The sequence below is a fragment of the Oreochromis niloticus genome, linkage group LG4, assembly GCF_001858045.2.
Source record: "Oreochromis niloticus isolate F11D_XX linkage group LG4, O_niloticus_UMD_NMBU, whole genome shotgun sequence".
Lineage (NCBI taxonomy): Eukaryota > Metazoa > Chordata > Actinopteri > Cichliformes > Cichlidae > Oreochromis > Oreochromis niloticus.
This window is the reverse complement of record NC_031969.2, coordinates 22,790,799-22,818,037: the sequence shown is the minus strand read 5'-3', so window position 1 is coordinate 22,818,037 and position 27,239 is coordinate 22,790,799. Positions and strand designations below refer to the sequence as shown.

The 27,239-nt window shown below is 40.0% G+C and overlaps 2 protein-coding genes across 6 annotated transcripts; both read right to left on the bottom strand.

Moving 5' to 3' along the window:
• Positions 1 to 235: 235 nt before the first annotated feature.
• Positions 236 to 20,483, bottom strand: prkacaa (protein kinase, cAMP-dependent, catalytic, alpha, genome duplicate a). Of its 3 annotated transcripts, none has more exons than XM_003441978.5 (10): positions 19,521 to 20,483; positions 8,792 to 8,853; positions 7,573 to 7,701; positions 7,040 to 7,138; positions 6,846 to 6,928; positions 6,635 to 6,761; positions 6,420 to 6,515; positions 6,134 to 6,256; positions 4,594 to 4,758; positions 236 to 3,361 (listed from the first exon to the last, which is right to left on the bottom strand). In XM_003441978.5, the coding sequence occupies exons 1-10, from the start codon at positions 19,564 to 19,566 to the stop codon at positions 3,236 to 3,238; spliced, it is 1,056 nt and encodes a 351-aa protein (XP_003442026.1). In that variant the 5' UTR covers positions 19,567 to 20,483; the 3' UTR covers positions 236 to 3,235. The 3 variants fall into 3 exon arrangements, with proteins under 3 accessions (XP_003442026.1, XP_005468733.1, XP_005468734.1); XM_005468676.4 differs by lacking the exon at positions 19,521 to 20,483 and adding an exon at positions 17,466 to 18,240; XM_005468677.4 differs by lacking the exon at positions 19,521 to 20,483 and adding an exon at positions 12,198 to 12,685.
• Positions 20,484 to 20,867: 384 nt separating this feature from the next.
• Positions 20,868 to 25,266, bottom strand: asf1ba (anti-silencing function 1Ba histone chaperone). 3 transcript variants are annotated; one of them, XM_005468674.3, is made up of 5 exons: positions 25,142 to 25,266; positions 24,878 to 25,043; positions 24,136 to 24,251; positions 23,822 to 23,998; positions 20,868 to 21,635 (listed from the first exon to the last, which is right to left on the bottom strand). In XM_005468674.3, the coding sequence occupies exons 2-5, from the start codon at positions 24,984 to 24,986 to the stop codon at positions 21,444 to 21,446; spliced, it is 594 nt and encodes a 197-aa protein (XP_005468731.1). In that variant the 5' UTR covers positions 24,987 to 25,043; positions 25,142 to 25,266; the 3' UTR covers positions 20,868 to 21,443. The 3 variants fall into 3 exon arrangements, with proteins under 3 accessions (XP_005468731.1, XP_005468732.1, XP_003442155.1); XM_005468675.4 differs by having other exon boundaries at positions 24,878 to 24,991; positions 25,142 to 25,261; XM_003442107.5 differs by having other exon boundaries at positions 24,878 to 24,991; positions 25,087 to 25,259.
• Positions 25,267 to 27,239: the final 1,973 nt, after the last annotated feature.

Below are 27,239 nucleotides of genomic sequence, written 5' to 3'. Positions count from 1 at the left end.
AAAAGGGGTGCTGGGAGCTGGTTGGTAACTGACACCATACTGTGACAGGATGAACACAACACTGCATTATTCAATTGCGCCTTCTATTCTCTTAAAGCATTCACAATAACAGACAGGACGGTGGAAATACAGCATCTGCCATCACCTACCGACATGTATATTTGTCTTATCCAGCTGTTACCCTACAACTGCCTTCTGCGAAGTGAAGAGAAAGTTTACATATAACCCAGACATATTAGTCTTAACAAGTAAAACTTTATTGGAATGATACATTTTGCAAAATATTACTTTATGTATATATATTTTTAACATACTCATTGTGTTCTAAGGGTATCTGTCAAGTTCTCCAGAAGAGGGTAAGATAGTTAAGACTGTCGAAGGCAAGGATATACAGTATTGTTTCCCAAAAGGTACAATAGACTACACAATCACTGTACCCAGGTCATGAGGAGAAAGATTAATGTTGTTTTTGCTTCTTTTTCTCTCTTTTTCTGAAAATACAATTAGAAAATATGAACGCAAAACATCTCAGATGTAAAAAGTGTTATGTTTGAAAGAAGTGTGTGGAAACTTGATGAAAAGAGAAGGCAGACGGGAGAAAAAAAAAAAACCTTAAGTAGCACAGAGCAGTTGATAGCTGATAGAAAAGTGACAATACGTCTTGTATTGGAAAGAAAAAACAAAGTGTGATGCTTCGGTGTCTGAAGTGGATCAAGTGGCGTTGCCTTCTACCAGTTGATGGTTTAGTCATCGCTGGGTAGAAAGGCATTACATGTGCCCTCTTCAAAACATTACAGTGTGTATTAAAGGACTCACATATTTAGCACAAATGAACTGTGTGGCCTGTGCTTCACTGTGTTCAAAAGGCTGGACAGCTTGGTTAGTGATCCACTTTACTGTTTAGTGTGATGCTCAAACAAATCCCCCGAAAAAAGGTTAAACAGCAACTAGACCGTTAGCTGTGGAAACAATGCTTTTTCAAACATGTCTAAGGCCCAGAGGGAAGTCTTCTCATTGGGCTGCTTTACCACGTGCAAGAAAAACCAAGCCTGCCAACGAAATGTATTTAAAAAAAGAAAAAGAAAAAGAAAAAAACCCACACACATCAGGTTTCCAAACAGCACTGAAACTTCTCCATTCCAAGACATTCTCAAAAAAAAAAAAAAAAAAGCATCCTGCGATTGCTCTCAATCGTATTAAGACACTGCCAAAAATGATCACTCAAGCCTACTGAAATCAACTGGAGCCAAAAACCCCCCAAAACATTCTAAACATGTCACGTTACACGACTGTATGACAAAGAGCTCGATGCACATCAAACAGATCACAGAAACTTTTCAGTGAGATGGACAAGGTCTAGCACCTAAGGCCTATGTATGGATGGCAGGTGGGCGACAGCGTTAAGTCCTTCAATGAACCAAAACATTGTGTTCAGTCAACAAACCAGCAATAAGATTTGGTCTGCGATTGTCTTGCATCCATGTAAAGAAACTTGGCAAAACAAACAAAAAAAAAAGCTTTAGGTTTGCTTCCTTGGTTTTAATTTGTTACAGAGAAAGCTGGAAAAATAAAAGAAACAAAACACTCCCAAACCCAACAGTTCAAAAAAAAAAAAAAAAAAAAAAATTGGTTGGACTGTAAATCTATGAAGGTGTTGCATGTAGGGAGAATTACAAAAAGGGGAGGGGTGGGGCAAAAATGTCAGGGAAGAGGAGAAGCACAACCCCGGTGACAATTATCTGCAATCTGCTGCCCTACAACTGAATAATGACCCAAACCCAGAAGAACTTTGACACATTTAACTGGGTTTTGTTCCCAATCCATCTTCCAATAGAGCACTGACTGTCCTTTTTAATATTAAACATTATTCGTGATCTCAGGTACCTCGGCACGAGTAACGCACAAAGCTCTGCCGTCTTTCTTTAAAAGTGATATTGTACAAAAATAACATGCACATGTTGTTGAAACGTTTTGCTACTGTTTTGCGTATTAAAATCCACCACCATCAGAGTCACATACAGGAAACTGCATTGTTCTCAGTTTGCAAATTTGGCAGAATTTATATAATATTTGTTTATTTATAAAATCTTAAAGTCAATTTCACAGCTATGAGACATAGACATATGTTGAAAAAAGATGGATATTTCATGTTCTCTATCTTATATTTATATATATATCAATATACATGTATAAATGTACTATGAATTAAATAAACAATAGTCAGGAGTGTGACCACAATGTTAGCTGCTGCTAAATCACAGCTTTTTAAACCCACCCGTGAGCACTAAATAACACACAAGCACAGAGATTGACATAAAAAGGACAAAATGATCACCGATAGGATTTTTTTTTCCTTTTAAAATGCTCTAATAAATTCAGCTAAGAGAAAGACAGACTTAAATGCAGACCTCATGTTTACTTCCCGCGGGTCCCTAAACGAGCAGGACCGCAGTGAAGTTTACTGTGATAAATCATTTTCACTCTGATCAAAGAGGTCGCCGCTGCTTCAGCGGCAAGCAGCAGAGTGCATCATCTACCCAATAATCATGCCACATTGAGCAGACAAAGGCAGGTGCAGAGAGTTTTTCAAGCTTTCAACCAAAACGGGCACGAGGGCCACCGCCACCGTAGCCAAAGCTCTGCACCAACGCTTTCGACACAGTTTTCCAACCAGTTGGCATTATGATAGGCACTGCTGTTGGACTTGGTATTGCTTGGACAGATTCGGGATGGAGAGGTGGAGAGGAGACTGGGGGTGGGGAGGAGACACAATACAACGATCACTCTTAGAGAAGCTTGAAGAGAGGGCCCGCTCGGGGAGGGGGAAGAAAAAAAAAAAAGGAGCTTTAGCAGATTCAGTACCTTAACAGAAAAATCAATGCCTCAACCTGCAGAGACTGAAAACATGTCATTTACACCATCAGAAAGAAACAAATCTAGCTGAACAGCCACAACCTATGCCTGTTCTTGTCAAGCCCCTGGCACAAAACACAAGAGGGATAAATAAAGTGTAAAGGTAACAGTTGAGAAACAATCAAAAAGGCAACACTGCTGGTTCTGTTGGATCTTTTATCACTTTGCCTCTGTCTTTCCATTTGGGGGGTGGATTTTACATCGTTTTCCTCATCACATATAAGCAAGTTATCAGTCCACTTCAGTGCTTTCTGTCCTCAGCCCCCTTTAACTTTCTAAATCCCTGCCTCTCTCTCATAATATCACTACTCGTGGTTGGTATCTAGAACTCAGCAAACTCCTTTGCACACTTCTCTGTGAAGGAGACTCTGATTTCTTCTTCGTCGTAGTCATCAAAGTTGCTTGTATCACCAGGGCCTTTGCACTTAGGAATAAAGGGAGCTTCCACCTGGAACGCAGACGGGAGACAGACGCACAGACAAAGCGGTTAAAGCGTAACTTCTAATGCAGTATTCAATGAAACACTCCTACGTTGATATTTGTGATGTCTGATAATCAATCTGTGATCACCCTGCAGGACCGTCAGTGTAATCATGTACTTTCCCAGAAGCCCACATTTGAACTTAGGCTGCTTGATTAAGGCAAAAAATGCCATAATTCCGGTTATTCAACACAATTATTCGTTCAATTAACATTCATCAGTTATTTGTCTTTTTGCAGGGGATCCACATTAGCTTTAAATGTAATCAAACTGAAAAACAAATAGATAGGTGAGGTGGTGGGGGCGACAGGTTCACCTGTCTGTGGTGTTAGGTCTACCTATAAAGGCAGCTGCCCTTAACATACGTTTTATGCAGAGCTATTCAAACTTTGTAAAATCCTTTGACAACTGTAACTGTGAATTAGGAATTAAAAGCTACAACTCAGGAGCTCAAACTTCTATTTGTATTCATATTATACTGACAAAGGCTGAACATGGGTTTTCAAATTAGACGCAGTGCTTTTGTTTCCTGCAGAATCCACTTTTTGCATGAAGGAAAGGGGAAAGAAAAAGTACTAAAACCTTTTCATATTTTTCCCCATTAACCTCCATTGAAATACCCGCTGTACACAGGCAGAACACAGTGAAATTATCCGTAGTCACAAAACACACCTAAGCTGACCAAAATCTCATTAAAGCAGTTTCGTTTTTAAGGAAAGAATGTAATAAGGAATTTTCTCCATTCCTTAAATTGTAAATATGAAGAAACACTTATAAAGATTAACTGTATATAAAAGTTGGATGTGGCTAACATAGTGAAAACCATTGTTTTTTAAGTCCTGTTTGGAGTATTTTTCAGGTTGCCATGTCATGAGGTAGCATCACTCTAAAGCAGCCCCTGCTTTTATTACATTACTGTAAAATCCATAATAACGTACAAAATGATCAACCATGTGATTGCCATGTTCTGTAAGACTTGAAACTAGTGAATGACACCAATTCTCAATCATCTGTCAAAATAAAATGAGCTACAGGGTCATTTTCCCACAGATTTAAATACAATCACCACCTACTGGTCATTAGAAAAACAGCTGGTCTGAGGCACTTCTACCCCGACTCGTTTTTTCAGACCCCAGACTACGTCCATCTTTTATAGAGTTTATGTTCACATTCCTTTTGCATGAAAGCTGGCCTCTTACCTTCCTCTGGTAGATGGCAATCCAGTCGGTGGTGGCAAACCACTTGTGGCCCTTGATATCATTGACTCCATTCCTGAGATTGCCAAAGCGCTTGGTCAGGTCCACTTGCAGCAAATTTCTCAACAGATCTTTCAGGTCTGAGCTGAAGTGGGAAGGAAAGCGAACCTGCAAACCACAGAAAGCAATCAGAGTGGTGTTCGGAGTGTGTTCTCAGGCCTAAGCTGATCATTTTGGGGGGAAAAAATGTCTTATTGTGACTTTTCTGACGTAAGAGTTCAACTTCAACATAATTAGCTTAATTTTCTAAAGTTGAACTGAAGTGCAATAACCATTCATGGCTCTATAGTCTCAAGCAAGGTTGAAATTGTTTTTATATTTGGTTTGGAATAAACTACTCATTCCTTCCTCGTATAATCATTTGAATACACTGTGAGACTCTAGACCTTCAGGTGGAGAATCACACCCACCAACATGTCTACAGAGAAGGCGCTCTAGTGGCTGTTTGCAATTTCCCATGTCATGTGCATTTCTCAAAGCAGATACATTTATATTTTAATCAATCCTGCTACACAAGCATAAGAGCTTGCATTTTAGTTGAGTGCCTGTATGGCCCAAAGCATATACATATATTGATGCTTCTCATTTTGCTAACAAGCATTCTTGCATCGTCTCTCCTCCAGTGACCCCCCCCCCCGCTATCATGGAAGATCTTCCAACAATCATAAATGCACCTTGAAGAAATGAGGAGCCTACCGGAAGAGCAAAAATGCAAGAAAAAACCTGATGTATCCTTCTTTTTCTCTCTCTCTTGCTATGAGAAGCAAAGGTGATAGAAAGCAGTACCAGTAAGGGAAATAAGAAGATGTGTCTAGCATAATGAAAAGCACCCCACTCTCCTGTGTTTAAAACATGCACCTATGGTGTTAATGTACCTACGACTCAATACAGTGCCTAAAGGACTCCTGTGTAGACATAAAGAGCACAGAGACATGGGTTAATTAAATTTGATGGTTCTCTGGTTGTGAGTAGTTGTGTCCATTTGTTTCCACTCTCCTTTGACCCCTCTGCTGCATGAGACATTTGTGTCTAAGGAGTTGCTTCCAGCTAGTTGTTCTTTTGCTTTTCTCACCACTGTTGAGACCATACGTGAAAGTCAGAGATGACATTTGGGAGCTATAAACTACACATTATATTAAACAGTTTTTACAGAGGAATCAAGTCACGCACGACTTCATTCTACTGCAGCTTGTGCTCTGTGCTGTCCTGTCTGCATTTTATTTTATGAGTTTTGCGGCGGCTCATGGAGTCGACATTAACTTTTTCTCTTGATTCATAGACAGTATTTCTCAGAAATAATCATTGAAAAGCTAAATGCGTTATTTTATACACTTTTCAAAGCAAAAAGGCTAAAAGTTCAAATGTAACAGTGTGTATTTGAAGCAGTAGTAGGTGGTAATAATGAGACCATAGTTGGGGATAAGTGCACAATTCTAAATACCTACACAAATAAAAGTGGATTTTTCCAGGTAGCCAAACTCACCTTCCCTGATACAATCTTCTCGTAAATCTGAATAGGCTGGTCTGCAAAGAAGGGTGGGTAACCAGCAGCCATCTCGTATATCAGTACTCCCAAAGCCCACCAGTCCACAGCTTTGTTGTAACCCTGAAGAATGCATGAGAAACAAAGGGCATCAGACATGGCCGCTAACAAACACTTCACACTACAACGTTCACAGGAAACAGCAAAAAGAAAGCTGTTTCACAGTCTAAAAGCTGATGAAGCAATTGCTCCCTAAATTTCCCCTGTTAATCTGCTTAATACTTACTTTACTGAGGATGATTTCTGGCGCCAGGTACTCGGGAGTCCCGCAAAGTGTCCAGGTTCGGCCTTTCACCCTTTTTGCAAACCCAAAATCTGTTACCTAAGAAACAGAATAAAACAGCTCTTAGCCACCAGTCACATACGGGGAGAGCACTTTTAGAGACACTAAGCAGCAAATGTTGTTGTTGATGATTGAAAATACAAACATGTAACCCATACCTGTATGTAACCTTGCTGGTCAATGAGCAGGTTCTCTGGCTTCAGATCTCGGTAGATGAGATCCAGCGAGTGAAGGTATTCGAAGGTCAGTACAATCTGGGCTGCGTAGAAGCGGGCGTGTGGTTCACTGCAAAAAACACCACACGAGGCTCAATACTTACAGTCTGGGATCAACACATGGAGGCTTTTCATCAGAGTTAACACAACTCACCTGAATCTACCGATCCTCCTTAAGTGTGAGAACATTTCACCCCCAGGCACGTACTCCATTATCATATACAGATTGCTGTTGTCCTGTAGTGAGATGAGGAAAGACTTACTGACACGTAAAGCATGCACGCATAAACAAGCCGGCCAAATTACTACCGATAAACAACACAAGAGGAAGGACACATAAACGCGTACCTTAAAAGAGTGCTCCAGTCGCACCAGAAATGGAAAGCTGACGGCTTGGAGGATACGCTTCTCATTCAGTGTGTGCTCTATCTGCTTCAGCTTCACTACCTGTGAGGGATCAGGACATAGAAAGGTAAGAAGGATGTCAAAAGAAAAACAAATAAATAAAAAAAACCCCCAAAAACAACGATTACAGCTCAGGACAGATTTCGATAAATTCAAATACCGCTGTGAAAAAGTAACCACAAATGCATGTCAGGTTACCCACAGGGTTTCAGGGGGGTTTTGCAGTTTCCTGAAACTTTGACATTTAAAGCTAGAAAGTCTCTTTTGACACTGGAAAACATCTAAACTTCAAAGTGACCTTCTGGAAATTCTAAAGCCAGTATTTGTAAGAACATATGAGAACAAATGGTTCATACAATCTTGGGATAAATGTATTTGTACAAGGGATGCTACGATACAAGCCAGAGCACCCAAATGAGTCATATTTATTTACTCTCCAATATACTCTTGAATTAGGTGCTTCAAAAATACCGTACCTTCTGTTTGTCAAGTATTTTCATGGCGAAATGCTGACCAGACTCTTTGTGTTTCACCAACATGACTCGACCAAACGAGCCCGTGCCTAAAGTCTTCAAACGCTCGAAGTGATCCAACGCCGCAGTTTGCTGGGAGACAGAAGACCATGCCAGTTAGAGAAAAGACCACAATCTGTTTGTCCTTACTTATACTACAAGCCCCACGTACTTTTTTGCAAAACCTTAACTAAAAGGGCATCCCATATCAGTAACAAGTATTCACAAGTTATTTTACTATGAATTGGACATATCGTCTTTTGTTTGAGGCACACTCATTGTTAACTTATCTGACAGCATTTAAACATGTTGTGGCTTCGCTGCTGATTAAGTGACCTTGTTAATTTTCCATAAAAGGTGCTACAGTAATCTGAGCACATCTCATTCAACACAAGTCTGAATGCATGCAGTCACATTAAGGGGCAGACACGTGCACTTGCACTCGCGTGCCTCTTTGTAAGCTGCTCAGTGCACTACAGAATGCCTTAAAAAGCAATTACATGTTCACATTTAAAACTTAATTTCACCAAATCTCTTCTAATTATATTAAGTTTGAGAAAATTGTCTATGATGTATCTATGCTAGTCCCTCTCTTTTTCCTCTCTCTGAGTCAGGGGTGGGGTGGGTCGTTCGCTGTAGCACCCTGCATGACACACAGAGATACTGCTTCTTTTTAACAATGGCAAAAATGGATATTCAAAAGCGTGGTTGCAGTTCACAAGAGTAGGTTCCACATCAAGTCCTTCAACTAGTCTTAAGGGGAAAAACTGCACATGGCCGGTAGCACTCTCACACATCGTTTTTGTGTCTGAAAGCAGCCCCGAGGAACATCTGCGTAAGCGATCCATGTCTGGATGATAGAATGCTGTCTCCTTAACAGCCTGATGAATCCAGCAGGGTTATATATTCTGTGACTGAAAGTGGCTGTCAACTGTATTATTACACACATGCCCAGCAGAGGGCGAACTGCCCTTAAGAAATAAATGGGCTTTCATTAGTTTAGCAACAGGACTATTTCCATGACACTGGCTATCTGAGTAAATGAGCGTAAGAAACATTAATCAAGTCACGATTCATTTTGAAATACACTAACAATACGGTGCCTCAACACAACTAAAACATGCTACAAATAACAGAGTGACACAGTAATGAGGAGAAACTAAATTATGTCTCATCATCTCACCTGTGCTGGATTCTCCCATTTTTTCAGAAAATCTTCTTTGGCTTTGGCAAGAAACTCCTTCACTGCAAAGAGAAACGAAATTCACATTCAGAGAGTTTTCACCCAAACCTAACTGAATTTAATAATACTTTTATAAAGATATCAAAGCACTGGCAAGCTTATATGAAGAGCAACATAACATGCTTGTATTGACTGGATGTCTGGATTTATCTGGTCTTACTACCCTGGGCCAACATTTCTCAGCTGCTGACAGCAAGCATCAATGAAAGAGAACAAGCTCATACGTAGCACATAGCTACAGCTGTCAAATTTGTAAATAAAAAAAAAAATGCTATAGATGACCTTATTCACAGAATAGAGAAAAATAATACAAAAAACACAGCAATACTTTTTTGGTCTCACAAGTGATCAGTTTCAAAGAATTCAAGGTTGGTTTCATTAAATCAACATTTCTGCCATTGAAGAATGAGGACAACTTTGAGGTATCACTTCAGGCTTAGACTAAACAAACTCATCTTTTGAAGCCTCAGACTTCTTTGACCTCACACTGGAGAATAATGGAATAAGTAAAATGATATAAATCTGTATATATTTAAGAATTCAATGACAAAATACTGCTGAAAAGTCTGGGGTCACCTTGAAAGTCCTAGTTGAAAGAATCTCATAAAACCTGAAGCTGATGAGAAATCTTGAAAATGATGATTCATGGAAGACTAATGGCAACACAGGCGTAAAGACTCATTTTCTGGCACACTACCATTGGGAGTCATGTTTCAAAGAGTCTTTGTTATATAAAACAAGTTTATCATGTTAAAGGTTACGCAGATCACGTCAGTACTTGAACCCAAGCAATACAGGACTTTTAAGACTGATATTGATATCAATATTAGGTGATTTAAAAATCCAGTATATGGATTACATTGACCAATACTTTTTCTTTGACACTTGTTATGTGTAGTTATTTATGTATCAGTTTACATTCTGTTCTATTCGCCTCACTGTTGTGTTTGTGGTGTTCCAAATATGTGCTGGCAACCAAAGAGTTGCTCTCTGACAGATAAACTATGCCACATCAATTCACGTAAAATGGTTAAAAGGCCTTTCTCAATAGCTTTTATTATTTTCCGAATGTTCATTTATCTGCCATTAGAAATGCAGAAACGAATAAATTGCTAATACTGAGCAGTGATAAATCAGTCAGGATCTAGTCAGCAAAGCCGAAATCAGCCTCTGCGGGTTTGAGTTTGTCAAAATGACATTGAAATCCTCACAGTCTATTTCTTTGTGTAATAAATTAAAGATATTCCATGTGGGAAATTTCCAAGACACTTAGATTCTCATACAAAAGCGTGTACTAAGTCATCCAAAACCCAGTGCAGTCTTATAGTAGCATTTAATGAAGGAGATAAGCTACTCAGATCAACTCAGCAAGGTCTGCAACAGTTTTCAGGGTTTTCCATTAGGTCATAGTACCTGGTACCGGGTACTTTTTTAGTGACTTCTCAGGCGGGGTTCTAAGCAATCCGAGGAGGTACCAAAATGTCAGATTTCATGCCGCTGACTGGCTGCTCATTAGTGTCACTCATGAGAGCATCTCGTTCAAGAAAGTCAAAAACGCCATTTTTGAAACCTGCCAATGAGGGAAATGGCTACAAAAAAGACAACAACCCAGTGATCCCTGAATCTGACGACAAGCCACAGACTGAGCAGCAGGTATATTCTTGGTATATTCGTCCACCTTTGTTGTAGCGTTCGTGTCGCATGTTAGTTACGTCGTGGGATTGTAATGGAAAACCAGTCGATCCGAGTCGAATCGTGGCGAGTCAATCCGAGTAGGTACTAATGGAAAAGGGGCTTTAGTTTAGGAATTAACTGAGAAAGGCAAGTACATCTACTTTGAGAAACAATCAGCTGTGCACTGAGTCCTGGCACTTATCCGTTTAGAAAGTCATTCTGTCCTGTTCTCAGGGAGTAGCACACACCTTCGTATGAAATCTTCAAGGTTTCTTTATCCTGCATTTAACAGCCTGCCTTTATCAGAGCAAGAACACTAACAAATTTTGGTAGAAGCATGTTTATTTTTTGGCTATTTTAGGACTCCAACCAACTAATGACAGTCATAACACTTGCACTCTGCTTAAATGGTACACAGATGGAGATGACTTTTTCTTTAATTAAAAAAAAGAAGAAGAAAAAGACATTCCTAAGTGGTATACATTTGAGTAGCACTGTAATCCCGTGGACAGACTGTAACAACTTTACACACACAGTCATATAGAGAAGTTCTTTTTTTCCCCCTTATCTTTATGGGGTTAATCTCAGTGCTCTGTGGGAACATGTAGATAACCAACCCTTCCTCATTCTCCTTAGTGTCAGTGCACCGCGCACAGCTGCTGAGCTGAAGTGTGCTATTTATACTGTTAGTACTGGAAACAGAACGGTGACAGTTGTAGGCCGACAACCGCTTTAGTAAAATTGAGTCCACTTTTCTGTGTTGCTATGTTATTACAAAAACATTAATGGAGTGTGGAGAACGACTCAACGACTTTTAACGATCAGATTATAAGCTTAACAATTTTGACATCTTTTTAAAAGAATTGAATTAAAGTGAAAGCTAATGGATAGCTGTTACCTTAAAATCGATACTAAAACTACAAAAATGTATGAATCTCTTAAAAAAATGTTGAGGCTTAAATGATCATGTGGAATTTCTGTCTGCTTTGGCGATCAATAGAACACAACAGCCTGGGGCACAGTTTAAATTAAGCCAGTCAACTGTCAATAATGAAAGTGCTCGGTCGTTTATTCATCAGCTTTGTGATACGGCTAATGTCCTTTTGGAGTGATGTCTGAATCAGAAAACTGAAAATTAATTATGAAAAACAAACAGCTACCTACTCATAAATGTCTCATGCAAGTATTTGTGCATCCCTCGCTCTCTCTCTCTCTCACACACACACACACACACACACACACACACACACACACAGAACAAGAGAAAAGCTTAATCCTCATCTAGCAAACAGAATTTCCTGCAAATTCTCAAAAGACCAGCAGCTCCAACAATAGGATGGGAGAAAGCAAGCAACAATGGCAAAGACTAAAGTTCCTATAAACATGTCAGGAGCACTGTGGCTCTCAGAGAGCAATGGAAGCAGAATGGTCACCAGGGAGAAAACATTTCCCGTGAAAGTTGCACAACTTCCACTTCCAAACAGAAAGAGCCATTACTGGAATAACTTGGAACTGCGCAAAGGAAAGACATGGAAAAAGGTAGCTGGCAGCTATATGGACACAGCAACAGGACTGGTATCAAGGAGTACCAATGGAGATGCAGCTGATCAAAATATATATCTATATTTTTAAAATCTATGTTTTTACTCTTCTGTACCTCCAAATTTCTTACCATCTGGGAGGACTATGGGTACCTCTGGTGCTGCAGCATCTGCCGAGCGCGACCCCGATTCACTTGAGCGTGAGGATGACTCCCTCTTCCCTGCATGCCTTCTGGAGCTCTTCCTGTCACACATTAGCCCTGCAAAGTCTCCCCTATACTGCTTCTTGGCCTCTTCCTCACAGCCACTGACTCATGACCTATCCTCCCCCTCTGAGAGCACTCTGGTCAAATCAGCAGCCCCACACATCCACAAAAACCCAGCCAAAAGTCCCTGCCGGCAGTCTTCAGTCTTTCCTGTGACTTTCACCCTGCTGGAGACCAAGTTCAAAAAGTAGCATCCACCTCCAGTGTACACTCATAGTATGGAGAACAGTGCAGCTCCCGTTAGACTCGAGCAGATCAATTGGTCCCTTGCTTGGTTTGTATCAATATTTATTCTGTACACAAAGTACTCACTGCTGTTCCCTCTCATGTCTCTCACACACACACACACACACACACACACACACACACACACACACAGTATATTGATCTAAACAGGGGCATAATCATCAGGGGGAGGGGGCATAAAACACTAGCTGGTATATTTATCCAACCCAGAGATGAAGTCCTATGGAAAACTAGGCCTAAGCAAGTACCCTTGAGATGAACTAGACAAATCTAGCAGCAGCTAAAACTTTCCCCAATTAGCAGAACCAATCAGATGTCACTGATGAAAAACTTTCAGAGATGATCTGGGTGGTTTCAGAAACATAAAAGTGGCACTCTCAGGAGACACTAGCAAAACAGGAAAGCACAAACCACAGTGAACCCCCCCCTCCCCGAGACACACACACACACACACACACACACACACCAAAAGCACCAGAGTCTGTTGTTTAGTGCCAGGGTTGAATTGATCCTCCAAAAATCAATCCCACATCTCTCCCCTGGGCCTCACTGGCCCACTCTGACGCAGGAATAGAGGGGTTATATTAGGGCGAGTTGACCGACATTAAACCGCAAAGCGCGCCAAAATCAGGTCTGAGTCTACACCAGGCCTTGTTCAGATAGCATACAAGCCCCTGCGGTGAATAAGAAAGCAGTAAATGAGCAAACAGAGCTGTATGTAAACTGGAAATGAGATTGAATGCTTGTAAAAGGTGAGAACTCAGCTTTTAGCCATGAAATGAAAACAGGCAGGGGACAAATACTGACAAAGTCACGAATGAGGAGTGTTTTACCATCTTAAACAGAGCAGACTTGTTAATTTACTGACCAATTCAGGAGCACGCGAGCTGACAGCCAGTCATGTAGTGTGGGATCTTATTTTTGTGCATGACATACATTTTTGTCAAATACTGCAATACCAGAGAGACAAAACAAAACAAAAACAAAAATATCCAGGTTTAAATGTATGCAATATACATTAATGGACACAAGGAGCGCTGTGAAGTGTACTGAGAGGGAAGCTGCGGTAAAGGCACACCCTTAACTCTGGCGATTCTAATCATGAGACCCAAAAACTAATAGAAGCCAACCTAGCCAGGAAGCATAGCAATCTGTTATCAGCAGTGAGGACAGTAAAGACAAGATGAAAGATGAGGAAACTACAGCAGAGATACTCCCAGAGAGGAGAGGAGATGTGCCTGCCGTTTAGAGGTTTTGGGGTTTTGCAAAAGTAGACTACTTCACATTTTGTCATGCTGCTTCCGTGCTCCGAGATTAACCATGGGTGGAGCTCAGGCAGCTCCTCCACACATAGTGACAGGAAACTAGGTGAGGCAAAAGCAATGTGTTACCCAAGGCTAATAAGTACTTTCTCTTTCCTGGCTACAGAATGTGTGCCACAAAATCTGGAAAAGTCAGTCAGAGAGGAGTTGGTTTTAAAGCTAGCTCATGTAGCTGCTTATTTTTTTAAACCAAAACAAACAAACAAACAAGCATAAAAGGAAGACTTTAGGACTCTAATAAAGTCAGTACAAGATTAAATTCTTTGTTTTAGATGTGATGTTATTTATATACGTGTTTCATATATTTTTACAGTCCTTATAGGAACTAGTTAGTGCCATTACCAGACTGGAATCCTTTGCTTTCTGAACTGTCACCCGACTGTGGTCTTCTGCTTCTGCAGCCCTTCTGCTTCAAGGTTCAGTGTGTTTAGAGAAGCTCTTCTGCTTACATTGGTTGCAACAAATTGACTGTTTGAGTTAGTGTCATCTTCCCATCAGCTCAAAATGCTGGTCTCCTCTAACCTCTAAGCAAGGCATTTTCACCCAGAGAACTGACACTCACCCAATATTTTCTCAATTTTTCATACCACTCTCTGTAAACTGCAAAGATGCCTGTGAAGGAAATCCCAGTATATCAGCAATTTCTGAAATACACCAACAACAACCACCTTGCCAATGTGAAAGTCACTTAAAATCACCTTTCAGCTCTAGCAGATCCTCCTGACCTCAGTCTTAGGCTCTGTTAATGAATTTGCAGGAGGTGGTAATGGCCATGTCTACATGCCTAATAAATGTATTAATTAATTACCATGTAATTGGTTGATTACATATTTGCCTCAAAAAGCACTTTAACAAGTATGCCCAATAAACTGGCCATTGAGTCTATATCGTTATACCACCCAGGTATTTTCATGTACTATTCATTTTCACTCCAATGAATGTCAAATGTCTACAACCATCAGCTTTGTTGTGTAATTTCAGCTTGAGAACTGCTGCATATTTCAATCATCCATAGCAGACAAAATTAAGCAAGGGAAAAATACCCCACATTTTGAAAACAGGTATAGGAGATTTTGTGACCACAAAGCCTCTGCATTTTTCCTCGTGCATGCTGCTGGATCTCAGGTTTATTCAGCAGTGAGTGTCAGTTTGCCATGTTGTCGGTTCAGTGCTGTAAGCTCGCCTGAGATGGCTGATTGGCTTTCAACACTGAGGTCAACTGATAAGCAGTGCAGGTTTACGACACACACACACACAAAAACTTGAACCATTACACAAATCAGCTGCATGCAGAGCAGAGACAGGTCATGAACCCCACAGATATTTATAGACGGAGTTGTACTTGTATTGAGTGCTACCTCATTATATTGTCATATTCAAAACACACACAAGCACACAAACATCCTGTGTCATAACTGCTTAACTGACCAAGGTTTTGCTCATATTTACAGAACCCACTGATCACCCATTGGCAATTTTAGTTTTTTTTTTTTTCTTACTACAAAAGTCTCACATACTTTAAAAATACATGCAGTTTTTGACCCTTATACTATAAGTTGCACCAATACCTCTCTTCAAAAGGACTATGCATGACCAGTCATCTGCATGTTTAAATGTTGCAGCCCTTGCAAGTCGCCACCAGAAATACTACTCAGTCAAACATCATCTGATTAATGGAAAGCATTAATGGTTAAAAGATGCTCCCATGCCACCCACCCCTAACATGGTCTGCAGCTCAGACAGACGGCTGTGGCCCCCTTTCTCTCTCCCTCTCTGTGATGGGAAGTTTTAAACAAGCGAGATGGAAAGTAAGCAGATGACAGCTGCTGAACCAGTGCAGTTCTGCCGCACTTTGATGTTGAATCTTAATGGTCGTGTATCGGCTGTGTCAAGAGTAAACTGGCATGTAAACACGTGACTGACGCTAGCAAGGAAAAAAGGCTCGTAGTACAAGGACTGCTAACTAATCTGACTGTGTGTGTGTGTGTGTGTGTGTGTGTGTGGGGGGGGGGGGGGGGGGGGGGGGGTTATCAATGACACAAAGTGTCACACATTTCAGCAACATTTACAACGTGATTTGATTGCCTAATGTTGATTTGAAATATATATGCAAAGGTTATCTGGCCAATGTTTAACCTCAACCATTTGACTGTGCTCGGTTTTTCTTGTGTTTTCATGCGTCTATGGTTGACTAGTCTGTTTTTTTCCTCCTGTTCACAAGACTAGTAAACTACTCGCTACTCAACTTTTCACCCTGCCTCTAATTCTGCTCATGTTCCTTTAAAGCCCTCCCCTCCCCCCTCCACTAAAAATCCAGTCTCCTCTCACTAGTGAGCAGGTCCAGCAAAAATGAGATAACACCGAGCTACGTTTGCCTGCAAGCACGAATCATGACACTTGGCAAAGACGTAGAACATGGGCAAGAGGAAAAAGAGACAGGATGAACATTTTTAAAACTGCGAAATAGGGCGTTGGCATTGGCCTTGAGTGTTGAGGACATGCCCTAAGACACTTTTTAGTTCTCCGCACGTGTATTATCTGGGGATGCCAGCTTAGTTTAGGTTGCTGTGTAGCATAAAAGGCACAAAGAAAACAACAATTAAACCCAGTCCTTATTCATAAGTCTCCAATCTGTCTTAAAGATTCTTATAATTTTTGATTTGTTCTCAGTACTATCATTTTGACACAGCCCTGGCTTGCGGCACATCAAAGATAACGTCAGCCATGCAAAATGCTAAGAGATTTTTTTCCTATTGTTATTGGGACACTGCCATCGTAAATGAATTACAAAGCATAAAGTTAAATCATAAATCAGTTTCGTAGACAATGTAACAATTATGATTTTGCTCTTGGTGATCTCTGTTGAGTAAAGCACACGTACAAGTCCTGATAAAATAGCGATAGTACAAATAAAAATCCATTTGATTTTATACAGCAAAGTGTACACAATTTGGACACATTCACTTGAGATAAGATTTAAGATCAAGAATATTTGGGTGGTTATTTTTTTTTAGATGGATGCTGAAACTGATTGTGCTTTAAAAATGGGCATGAAATAACTTAAAACTTATCTAGGCAACGTAGTTTTAAAAGAAAAAAAGGTGTTAACTTGACAACTACTCCCAATGCAGAGCACTGTAAGTGTGAAGGTATACAAAAATGTCTTAAACTAGAGTCAGGAGGACAGTGACAAAAGCATAAAGTCAAAGAGTGAAAAAAATCAGTTTATGTTATGTAGTTTTAGCCTGAGTGTTTTGCTGTGCAGCACAGTGCACAGAGAACTGCCCCCCCCTTTTCAATGTAACTATAAAAAACAAGTGGTAACTGAGCAGACACAAACATCAGGGTGCTCTGCTCTGCGTATGTATTTTTATACATGAACGTTAGACACTCAATCCCCCAGTTCAAGAGATTAATTTAGTAGAACATTATCGAGAAAACACAGCTTGGTTATCTGTCAGTCGTTTCCCCTCTGCCTGTGAAGGACTAAGCTAAAGGGACATAGCATGAGCTACAGCTCCACCCCTAACCCATGCTACTGCCCAGCTCCAGAATAAAAACTCACTCCAGTTGCAAGCCTCTAGCTCCTCCTGTGGTCGGTCATGTCTGCCTTCTCCATTGCCTATGTCCCCTAGACAGGGTCCAGCTCGATGAAACAGCCTTCCTGCTAGCTTGTGAATAACAGACATCATACAATGCTGGAGGGAAGCCAGCTGATGTCCTGTGTAGACTTTTAAAAACTGCTGTACGTCCGGATATTTTACCAAGGAGAAATTCCACAAAAATGCTCAACTAACGTCGTCTTAAAGGCCCAAACTTTAAGCTATCCTTGTATGGCTGTTTAGTCTATAGAGCAGAAGAGGCGATGACCAACTGTGCAGAGCCTGGGCTGGAACTTCCTTGCTCCTTCACTTCCTGCTGCTGTTCACTTGTCTGTCCGCCCTGCTTCTTCCTGTGGGTCAGCTCTGCACAGCAGTTCAGTGTCTCACTTGCCTGCCCAGCCTGGAAAGTTCGGACGCGACACGTGTTAAACACCTGGACCAGCTCTCAACACTCTCCTTCCATTTTACGTAGGAAACAAAGGGGGCTGCCATGTTGCCCTTAATCTCTAGCTGCTCTGTGGAAAATTATGCTTCTGGGTGTGGTCTTTCAACCCCTCGCCTGCACCTGTCTCTGTAGATCACGGAGGGCCCCCACAACGATCAGACTGATAAAGATGTGAAGTATGACCAAGTATGAAAAAACCTTCCAGCAGCAGTGCCTCCTCTTTCAGTGTTTTTAACCTACTAATCCTTCAGTTTCCTTTACGTCTACAACCCTGAGGAAAAAAAAACCTTTGAGCCAGGGCTCCTGAAAGCCTTGGCCTTGTTACATGGGTAACAGTACAGTAGAGAGCCTAGAGGCCATTTTTCACACTTACTCTCTACCAGCAGCAAGGAGCTGACATTCATTTAACAGGTACCCGTTCAGACTTTGCACACTTGAGCGTCATTTATGGTGTTATGGAAACATAAAACAGTGTCCTCCCAAAACTTTTCTGCAACCCTGTGAGCCACCCTGTTAAAAAGGAACTTCAAATGTTTTGACCGAGTTATTTTCATAAGAAATTAAGTCATTTTTAAAAATACTTATTATTGTATATACTTACCATTTTTTTTTGGTCTTTATTTTACTTTTGTTGAAGAACTTTTTTTTATTTTATTTAAAAACAACAACAACAAACTTATACTAGACAAAAACAAACAAATAAGATGGCCCAAGATCATCTCTTTCTCCACATTGCACACACTCTGTGACGCATACAAGTGCCCTTGTTCTAAATGCTGCTCATCACATGTTGTTCAAGAGACTCCTCAACTCCCAAGTTTGTGCCTGCAGAGAAATTACCCTCATGCATCATATGACCCCGTCCTGGTGGCATTATTTTCCTCCCTCCACTGATAACAGTTATTTTTCCTCTATGAGAGTCACTGCATTAAGATCTCACTCATCACTTAATGTAAACATCCTGAAGTAGTATGTGCATCTCTCCTCTGGCTTCAAAAACAGAGAAGAAAGTTTTATTTTTCTGAAGTGATTCTAAGAAGTGCACAAGAAAGCAGCTGCACAGTGGGCTTTGTGTTTGTGGTGTTACTGTCGTCTAACCTGATGTGAAGATCTAAAAAACACAAACCGCAAGGAAACCTATGACTGTTGTATGAGGCTAATTGTTGTCATCCTCACTGGTAACTCTGAATATAACCTCGGGCTCGCAGTCACGAGCTTTCCCACAGGATGAGCAGAGAAAATGAATAACATCCCCTGCTGTTCCGATGAGATGACCGTGGCCTCACAGTAAAACAACTTTGGCTGAAAGTGTATGACAGTGTATGAGGTGAATGACCACGGGTGGGTGTCCTTCGTGGGTCTAGGTTGACAAACACTTCTTCATATTAGAGAAAATGCGTGGCAGCATTTTAATGCGGTCTCATTATGGATGCACTGTACAGATGCTAGGTTGTATACTCCATATGTACTTGTCATTATGGGAAACAGGAAATGACTATAGCAAAACGATCTAAGGGGCAGACGGCATGATCGGGCTAGCTGCTTCAACTTAGAGGTAAAGGGTACAACTCACCGCTCTCCATCTCATTGCCCTTCTTTGCTGTGGGCGTGTTGCCCATGATGGCAGGCTGATGGTGGAGTCCCTTGGCTCGAAATCAGTTTTCCTTTGCGAGTCGCTGAGTATTGTTACACCGTTAACGCAAGTCACTGGACTCAATGAAACTGACAGCTAGCTACTAGCTGACAGCTATCATTATTGACTAAATGTAAATGTAGCTCAAAGCGGCACTCTTCCGTTGTGACTTCAGGGAAACTCAGAAGTCTGCCCTAAGCGTTAGCCGCTTTAAGTTAGCTCAGCTTAGCGCGTTAGCTCGCAGAGATAGCCAGCGGATGTCAGCTTGGTAGCGTTAGCTCGTCAATTTCTCCAGCAAGCACGGACAAATCAGCTCGTCACTTAGTTGTTATTTATTTCCACAGACGGCTTGGTTTTTCAAAAAAAAAAAAAAAAAAAAAAAAAATCAAGTCCGGACACAGATCGTCGAAAGCCACTTCCGTCTGTCTAACTAGCAAGCTAAAGTTAGCTTCTGAGCGTTCCTCGCAGTCTGGCCTTAACTAACCAGGTACTCTCTCAGTGTATGCAGGCCTTCTCACTTGAGACCTTTTTTTAAAAAAAAAAAAAAAAAAAATGTCCAGTATAGTCGTTTTTTAACAATGGCGATTATCCCACTTGATTTCTCTCCATTCGTTTCCAAAGAAGCCGTCAAGTGCAATGGTTTCCTGGGACCGACCACCTGATAGTCGATTCCTCAGATCAACAGACCCCTTCCATTAATCTTCAGACCGCAAGGGAAACTCCAGTCATCCATCCACCCAGGCCCGCCTTCGCCTGCCTCTGAGTGGCCCCGCGCACAGACAATTACGTGCGAGGCGTAGCTATTCGAGCGCTCATTGGATCAGCATCTACACATTGAATCATTGCATTCATGCGATTCGACTGTCAAGCGACTTCGTCCCGCCTCCCGGACTTGCCAGTAGCCAAAATGCCAATAACAGTTACCGCGTCTTTCGTTTTTGACTGTAAATTAACAGCTTTTCTTTATCTGAGAGATTATTGTAGCGAAAGCAAATCAGAATCGATGGTTTTGCAATAATCCTCATATTTACAGTGCAATGTTTTTCGTTTCTGTGGCCTAGCCACCCCCTTTACCATAGCAATCTGTGATTGGGTGTGACGTTAATACATGCTATTTTTAGTAAAATGTGAAAATATGAGGGGATACTCACACTTGTACTTGTGATACTGAGCTTGCATATGATAAAAGTACAGGTGTGGAATATACTTAAACCTACCACTTGTTACCGATATCTAACAAGTGGAGACTGAATCCGAGTAATTATTAGAAACCCACTCATACAGATATATAACAAAAACACCGTTTTTTTATTTGGAACACGAAATTACAAAATAAAAGGAGGAAAAAACCATGAAGTAAGCGATATAAGCCATACAAAACTCCACATTCAAATGGGAAAAGTAAGTGTAAGTGCACTGTGAACACAAATAAAATGGCAGATTATCAAACTGCAATTTAATTGCCTATTGCTTCAGTGCTGAAATCTTCAGAAACAGGTACGAGTCCATTCTGCACCAAGAAAGGAAGTAAGGTGGATCATTCAACAGCTTTCTGTTACGTTTCAGTTCCGTTTTATCACTTCATAGTTGAGGTTTCCTGCAATACTGCTTTCAACACTGGAAAGAACTATCCAACTATAAATAACACTCATTCCAGTCAGACGCTCATAATCTTCCTTGGAACAAATGCTTGTTTGAAACCCAGGGTGAGAACTCATGTTTGAGAAGTCTCAGGAAAACAAAGGGCAGCTATAAGGCAGGGATGTGTACACATCCGTTATTCCCACTTGAATGTCCATAGGCATTGTTCAAAAGTAAGGTTTCGGGCTGTGAATCGTCACCTTTTTAGGGCAGGGATCATCTTTATAAGCAGTCCATAGAGTTATCTGGGAGTACACCCAAAGGTGGGGCCTTGCCAGGGAGACAGGATGGCGGAAGCATGGAGTTTGAAGAAGGATCCACATTTTCAGAGTCTTCCATTCGCTCTGCGCAGCCTTCCCAGTTTATATGGAATCTGGTAACACGTGGGTTTGAAGCTAGAATATTTCTCTGGAGCTGAAAAAGGAAACACATAAAAATAAATTCTTTGCACAAGTTCTTTAGGAATACCTAACACGGCATCTTTAATAAAATCATTTTGGACCACAATTTAAGGCAGTTTTATTTCATCTTAGTCGTGTATTTGTGCTATTTCTGCATGTCAGTGTAAATAATGTAACTTTTAAATAACATTAATATGACATTAATTAATGTGTACTATACTAGTGTACACTAGTGTAACATTTAAGACCAAGTGTGATATTAGAAGTGTACATGAACATTTAAAAAAAAAAAAACAACTTTATCTGGCAGCATTTGAAAATCTTTACCATTTACCCTGACTACTAATTGATTTTCTGTTAGCTCCAACGTCAAAACAGGCACAGAGCTGGTGTAAATGCATCTGACTCCATGTGCTCTCTAGACTCAGGGCAGGAAAGAGTGAACCCAGTAATACAAAGGCACAGTGTGGCCTTTTTTTTTTCTTCACAATAGCTAATCACATAAACTCCCAGAGGAAACAAGAACTTTGCAGCTGTAATCGGTGTAATCTGTTTAGATATTTTTTTGCATTTGTAAGTGAAAGGTTTTAATCACAAATGTCAGCCACCTTAAAAATTTGACACCTTCAATCAAAACCCTTTGCTATTACCACAAATCTCACAGTGGCTTATTACTGAAGGAATAAGCCACTGAAGGAATGTCATAATCGAACTTTCACAACGCTTTTTGTTCCAAAGTGCAAGCTTTGCTGAATTAAAGGCTTCAACTTCAGGGCTCCAGTAGTGCACCATGCTGCTCCATATGTATGGTAATAGTTGCAAAGCGTATTACATATTTCATTTTCAATTAGATATTTGATTAATTTCTGCATGAAAAAAAGTAGGGTTGATTTTTAGAATAAAATCCCATTGAAGTTATCTGCAAATACAATGTAACTCTTGCACTAAGCTAATGTAGAACAATAACAAGTCTACTTTGGCAAATGACATGGTCCAATTTTGAGTCACTCAAAGTAGATAGTGTTCTTTTAAAATGTTCAAACACTGTAATTTGTTTCACAGGAATTGTAGTTAATCCTGTAAGGATCTCCAAAAACTAGACATCTCTTGGGCAGAAAGGGAAAAGATAACCCCTAAATTAGTGCAAATGAGCTGGAAATGTAGTCCAGACTGGTCCTACATGGAAGACTCATCAAAAGAAACCTTAACTGCAAACTTGTCATACAAGTCAGTATTTGACCTATGCAAAGAAACGCCACACTTGTTTTGGAAACAACTGCTGTGGACATATTCATATTGAGCTTTATGGTAGCAAAGATATGTCCGTAGCAGTATTTAATGAACAAAACACTATTAAAAATGGGTGTGGAAAAAAAAATCTCCTTTAGGATCGTTTTTGCAGCACAGTAAATATTTCAAGAAATGGAGGAAATAATCGTAACAAAAATCAGCAAAATCTTATTCAAAATGTGATTCAGGTTTAGAAAATAAAGGTTAAATGAGGCCAGCCTTTACAAAGTATACCAAAGCCTACCTATTTGAAGTAATGAAAATCCAGTTTGTGTAAAAAGTCACTCTCCACTGACTTGAGCATTATCCAAAATATGTATGTAGATGTTAAACATTTTCTGTGTACAAAATAAACATCTGTGATTGACACAAGAGCAGGTGAAAACGCCAAAATGAAATCAGTACTGCTGTAGTATGCTTCTTGTAAACATTGGCACATTACCTCTGCAATAATTATGAAATAGTTTCCATTTTTGGAAATTCAATAATTAATAGTAAATTTTCATTTAATAACATCTGAAGAATTAGTCATTTTTGTTTGTTTCTTCTTTCAATTACAGCAAAAAATGTTGTAATTTCCCAGTGGTACCAAAAAACTTCAATATAACTGAGCGATGGTCTGCCTCCAGTGCATGCGTCACGACGAGCGATGCATTTCTCATCAAAATTTTCAACTGTCAACCTAACAGGCCAGTTAAATTCAGATTTATTTCCAAAAAGGCCTAATTTTAGATTCTCAGGGTACTTAGGTCTACTTCTAATAGCCAAATAAGCTGTGGTGGTTTTTAATTTGACTGCAATCATAAATGTTCAGTGGAAATAGGCCTTTACAGTGTTATTTACACCAATAACATTCAAAATAGGCAGTCGTGCTAGCATTGCATCTCAGAAATCAGTCATGATCCTAACCTGTGTGTAGTCTGGCTTGATTGGAGGATTTTCACGCAGCTCTGGGTCTGTGTATTCGTTGTTCACATAGTAACCAATGCGAATGAACTCTTGGCTGCGGTACGTGCAGGTAATCAGCACTACTGTAACACCAACTGCATCGCTTTCAGGAATCAATCCAGTGTTTGGGGCATCCGCCTGATAAACAAGCAAGCAAACAAACAACAACAAAAAGCTATTAATATATGTGGAGCTGTGGAGCTCCACTGCTGTTGTGATGTGGTCAGATTAGTCACAAATAGTGCCTACTTTTTCTGAGTGTCAACTAATTATACCTGAAACACAAACATGTGTCTCCCAGCAGGTACTGGGCCAACCAGCACAGAGTCGAGGATTTGGTCATATTCTTCACTCTCTGCTGAGCCGACATAGATGATCTTCCACTCCAGGTCTATAAACAGGAAATAGTAAAATAAAGTGCTTCATTAGAAAAATATGATGTGACAAAAATATTATTTTTGTGTCAAAAAATCAGCCTGTTAAGCAAAGAAATGATCAGCTGATGAACAGATGTAAACATGTAGGTTAATGTGCATAATGGTTTTTAATGTCTGTGTTTTTAATGTTCAAAAGCTTTATAAAATCAGTTTGGTAGTGTGCTCGTACAAAGAACCTGTCCACATTAAGTCACACACACAAATGCAAAGAAACAAAACAACATTTTTAGATTTCCATCCTTGAATAGAGCTATATTTTGTTTACATTTTTACGCACAAACATTAAAACGTTGACTAATTAGCACTGAACTTGTTTTTTTTTTCCTTAATGGAAATAATGATAATAGTTTGCTTTACCATATTCATAAATACCACAGGACGTGCGAGAAGCGTCCACTCTCCTTGTTATGGCTTTAAGCCATGCTGTTATGCAACTTTAATGTTACCTTTAAGCAACGTTACCCTTTACACTTCAACAAAAAGTAGTTAGCTACTACAGCTAACACTGTGTAGCTGTTAGCAGACTAATGTTGTGGCTTCACACAAGCGATAATGACAGCTGTTATGCAATGGTACCAACCTTCAGCAAGGTCCTCCATACACTCAAAGGTTATTTCAAACTGAAAGGGGTTTCCAAAAGGACTCGGGTTGTCTAGGACAGCTACATTCAACACCTGTACCTTCGCCATATTTTCTGGAGCGGTAAGAATGGGCAGTTTCCCGGGGAAACCTTAAAAAGCAACACTCTCGCAACACAAACGGTTACCACAATTATTATGGATCACACACCTGTGCTTTCACGAAACGCAGGCCTTACTTATAGGACTAGGCTTACACTACTCACCAAAACAATATTTCTATCATATAATTGCTCATAAATCTGGGAATAAATTGCCGCTCTCCCGCCGCTTTGACTGTATTACCCAGGTTTCAGCGCGTCTACGGCAAGCTGTACACGCGTATGATGGAAACAGAGGAGAAGGGTGGCCTTGATCAAAAGGAAGGCAAAGTGTCTCTACTGACCCCTAGTTGCACAACTACAAAAGCCCGAACCCACAATAAACAAGCTACAGATTGATTATTATTGTAATTATTTCAACCACAAACAAAGTAAATCAGGCTGGAAGTATTTCTGTAACGTGGCCTCAAGCTCTGATGTACCAACTCAGTGACTGAGGCATTTTATTGGTGCTGTTAATGACTGCAGTTCATCATAAATGCTTGGGCAGGGAGGTGATGAAATTATCTAAATTATCTAAACTTTATGGAGTCACACCCAGTATTGAGGAGTAGTGAGTTCGTGCCATTAAACTAACAGATTAAGTACATTTTGCAAGGTTTCAACTGCACCTATACCAGGTACCAGTGATTAAAGTGTTACAATGTTTGAAACCCCATTGAATGCAGAGGAAATCCAAATTTGTTTACAAAAAGACATGGCATTCATTGCAATCTCTATCCCCAGGTAGATTCTTATAAGGACAGGTTTATGGCCACAGAGAAGCAGGGTCTTCAGTTCACTGGTGAAAAACATGAAATCTAGCTCTAATTTTTAAGCTTTGAATCTGAACTCGTAAAACTTGAATATGTGAGGTGTAATCAGAAGTCAGAACTATATACTTCACAAATTCACAAATTTTTAAATAAGCTGTTGTATGCAGAATTTTAGAATGTCACAAAGCAATGCTCTAATACTCCCACTTGGCCCATATAAAATATTTAATTTTTTTAATAAAACAAAATTCACAGACATTTTTGCTGGCATGCAACTTTTTTTTCCAGCTTGCAACCCCAATCCTGAAAAGGCCAGGATGTAAAATACAAATAAAAACAGAATGCAATTGCAAATACTTAAATTGAGAAAATGTAGCATTTTAAGAAAGATATTAGCTCATTTTGAGTTTGATAGAAGCAATATTTCTCAAAAGAAGTGGGACAGAGTCATGTTTACCCATATGCAGCATTCCCTCTTATTTTAACAACAGTCCATAAACATCTGGAAACTGAGAAGACCAGCTGTTGGAACTTGGGGAGAGGAATGTTCAGCAGTCCTGGGTCTTCTTTGTACTATTTGTAGTTCAATTTGGGTTTTTGTGTTTGGATTGTTTTTGTTTTGTTTTGTTTTGTTTTGCCTCAGTCCATTACCATGACCTTTGACCCAGAGAAGTATTTCTGGATCTTGTTCACATGTGGCATCTTTTTTCCATGATAGAGCTTTAACCTACATTTCTGGATGGTGAACTGTGGACATGGACATGCCATGTTGAAGTGTTCCTGAGGCCATTCAGTGACTTCCATGATAGAAACATGCCTGATAGAAACATTTTAATATAGTGACACCCGAGGGCACAAACATTACGGTTTTTAGTCTTTTTCAGAGATTTCTCCAGATTCTCAGACTCTTTTGATGATGTTATGTACCGTAGGTGGTGAGATATCCCAAGCCTTTAGAATTTGACATTGAAGAACATTATTCTGACATTGTTCAATAATGTATTTTGATTTTTTGCAGATAGTTAAACATTTGCCCATCTTTACTTCCGTGAAACTTTGCCCCCTTTAAGATGCTCTTTTTATACCCAAACATGTTCCTGACCTGTTGACAGTTAACTTAATTAGCTTTTTTTTGTCCCCTTCCCAATTTGTACGAGATGTGTTGTTGCCATTAAAGTCAAAATAAGTTAACATTTTTCTTAAAATGGTACATTTTGTCACTCCAAGCACTTGATATGCTTTATGTTCTGCTGTGAATAAAAAACACATCATGGCATTCTTTTTTATTTACATTTTACACGGCGTCCTGACTTTTTCAAAACTAGGGTTTTATTTTAATATTTCAAGATTTATCTTCTTGAAATAAGTTGGGAGATTAATATAGACATAGGGTGCATATTAATATAGACTGAAATAATAAAGACATTGCCTGCATGGGAGTATATGTT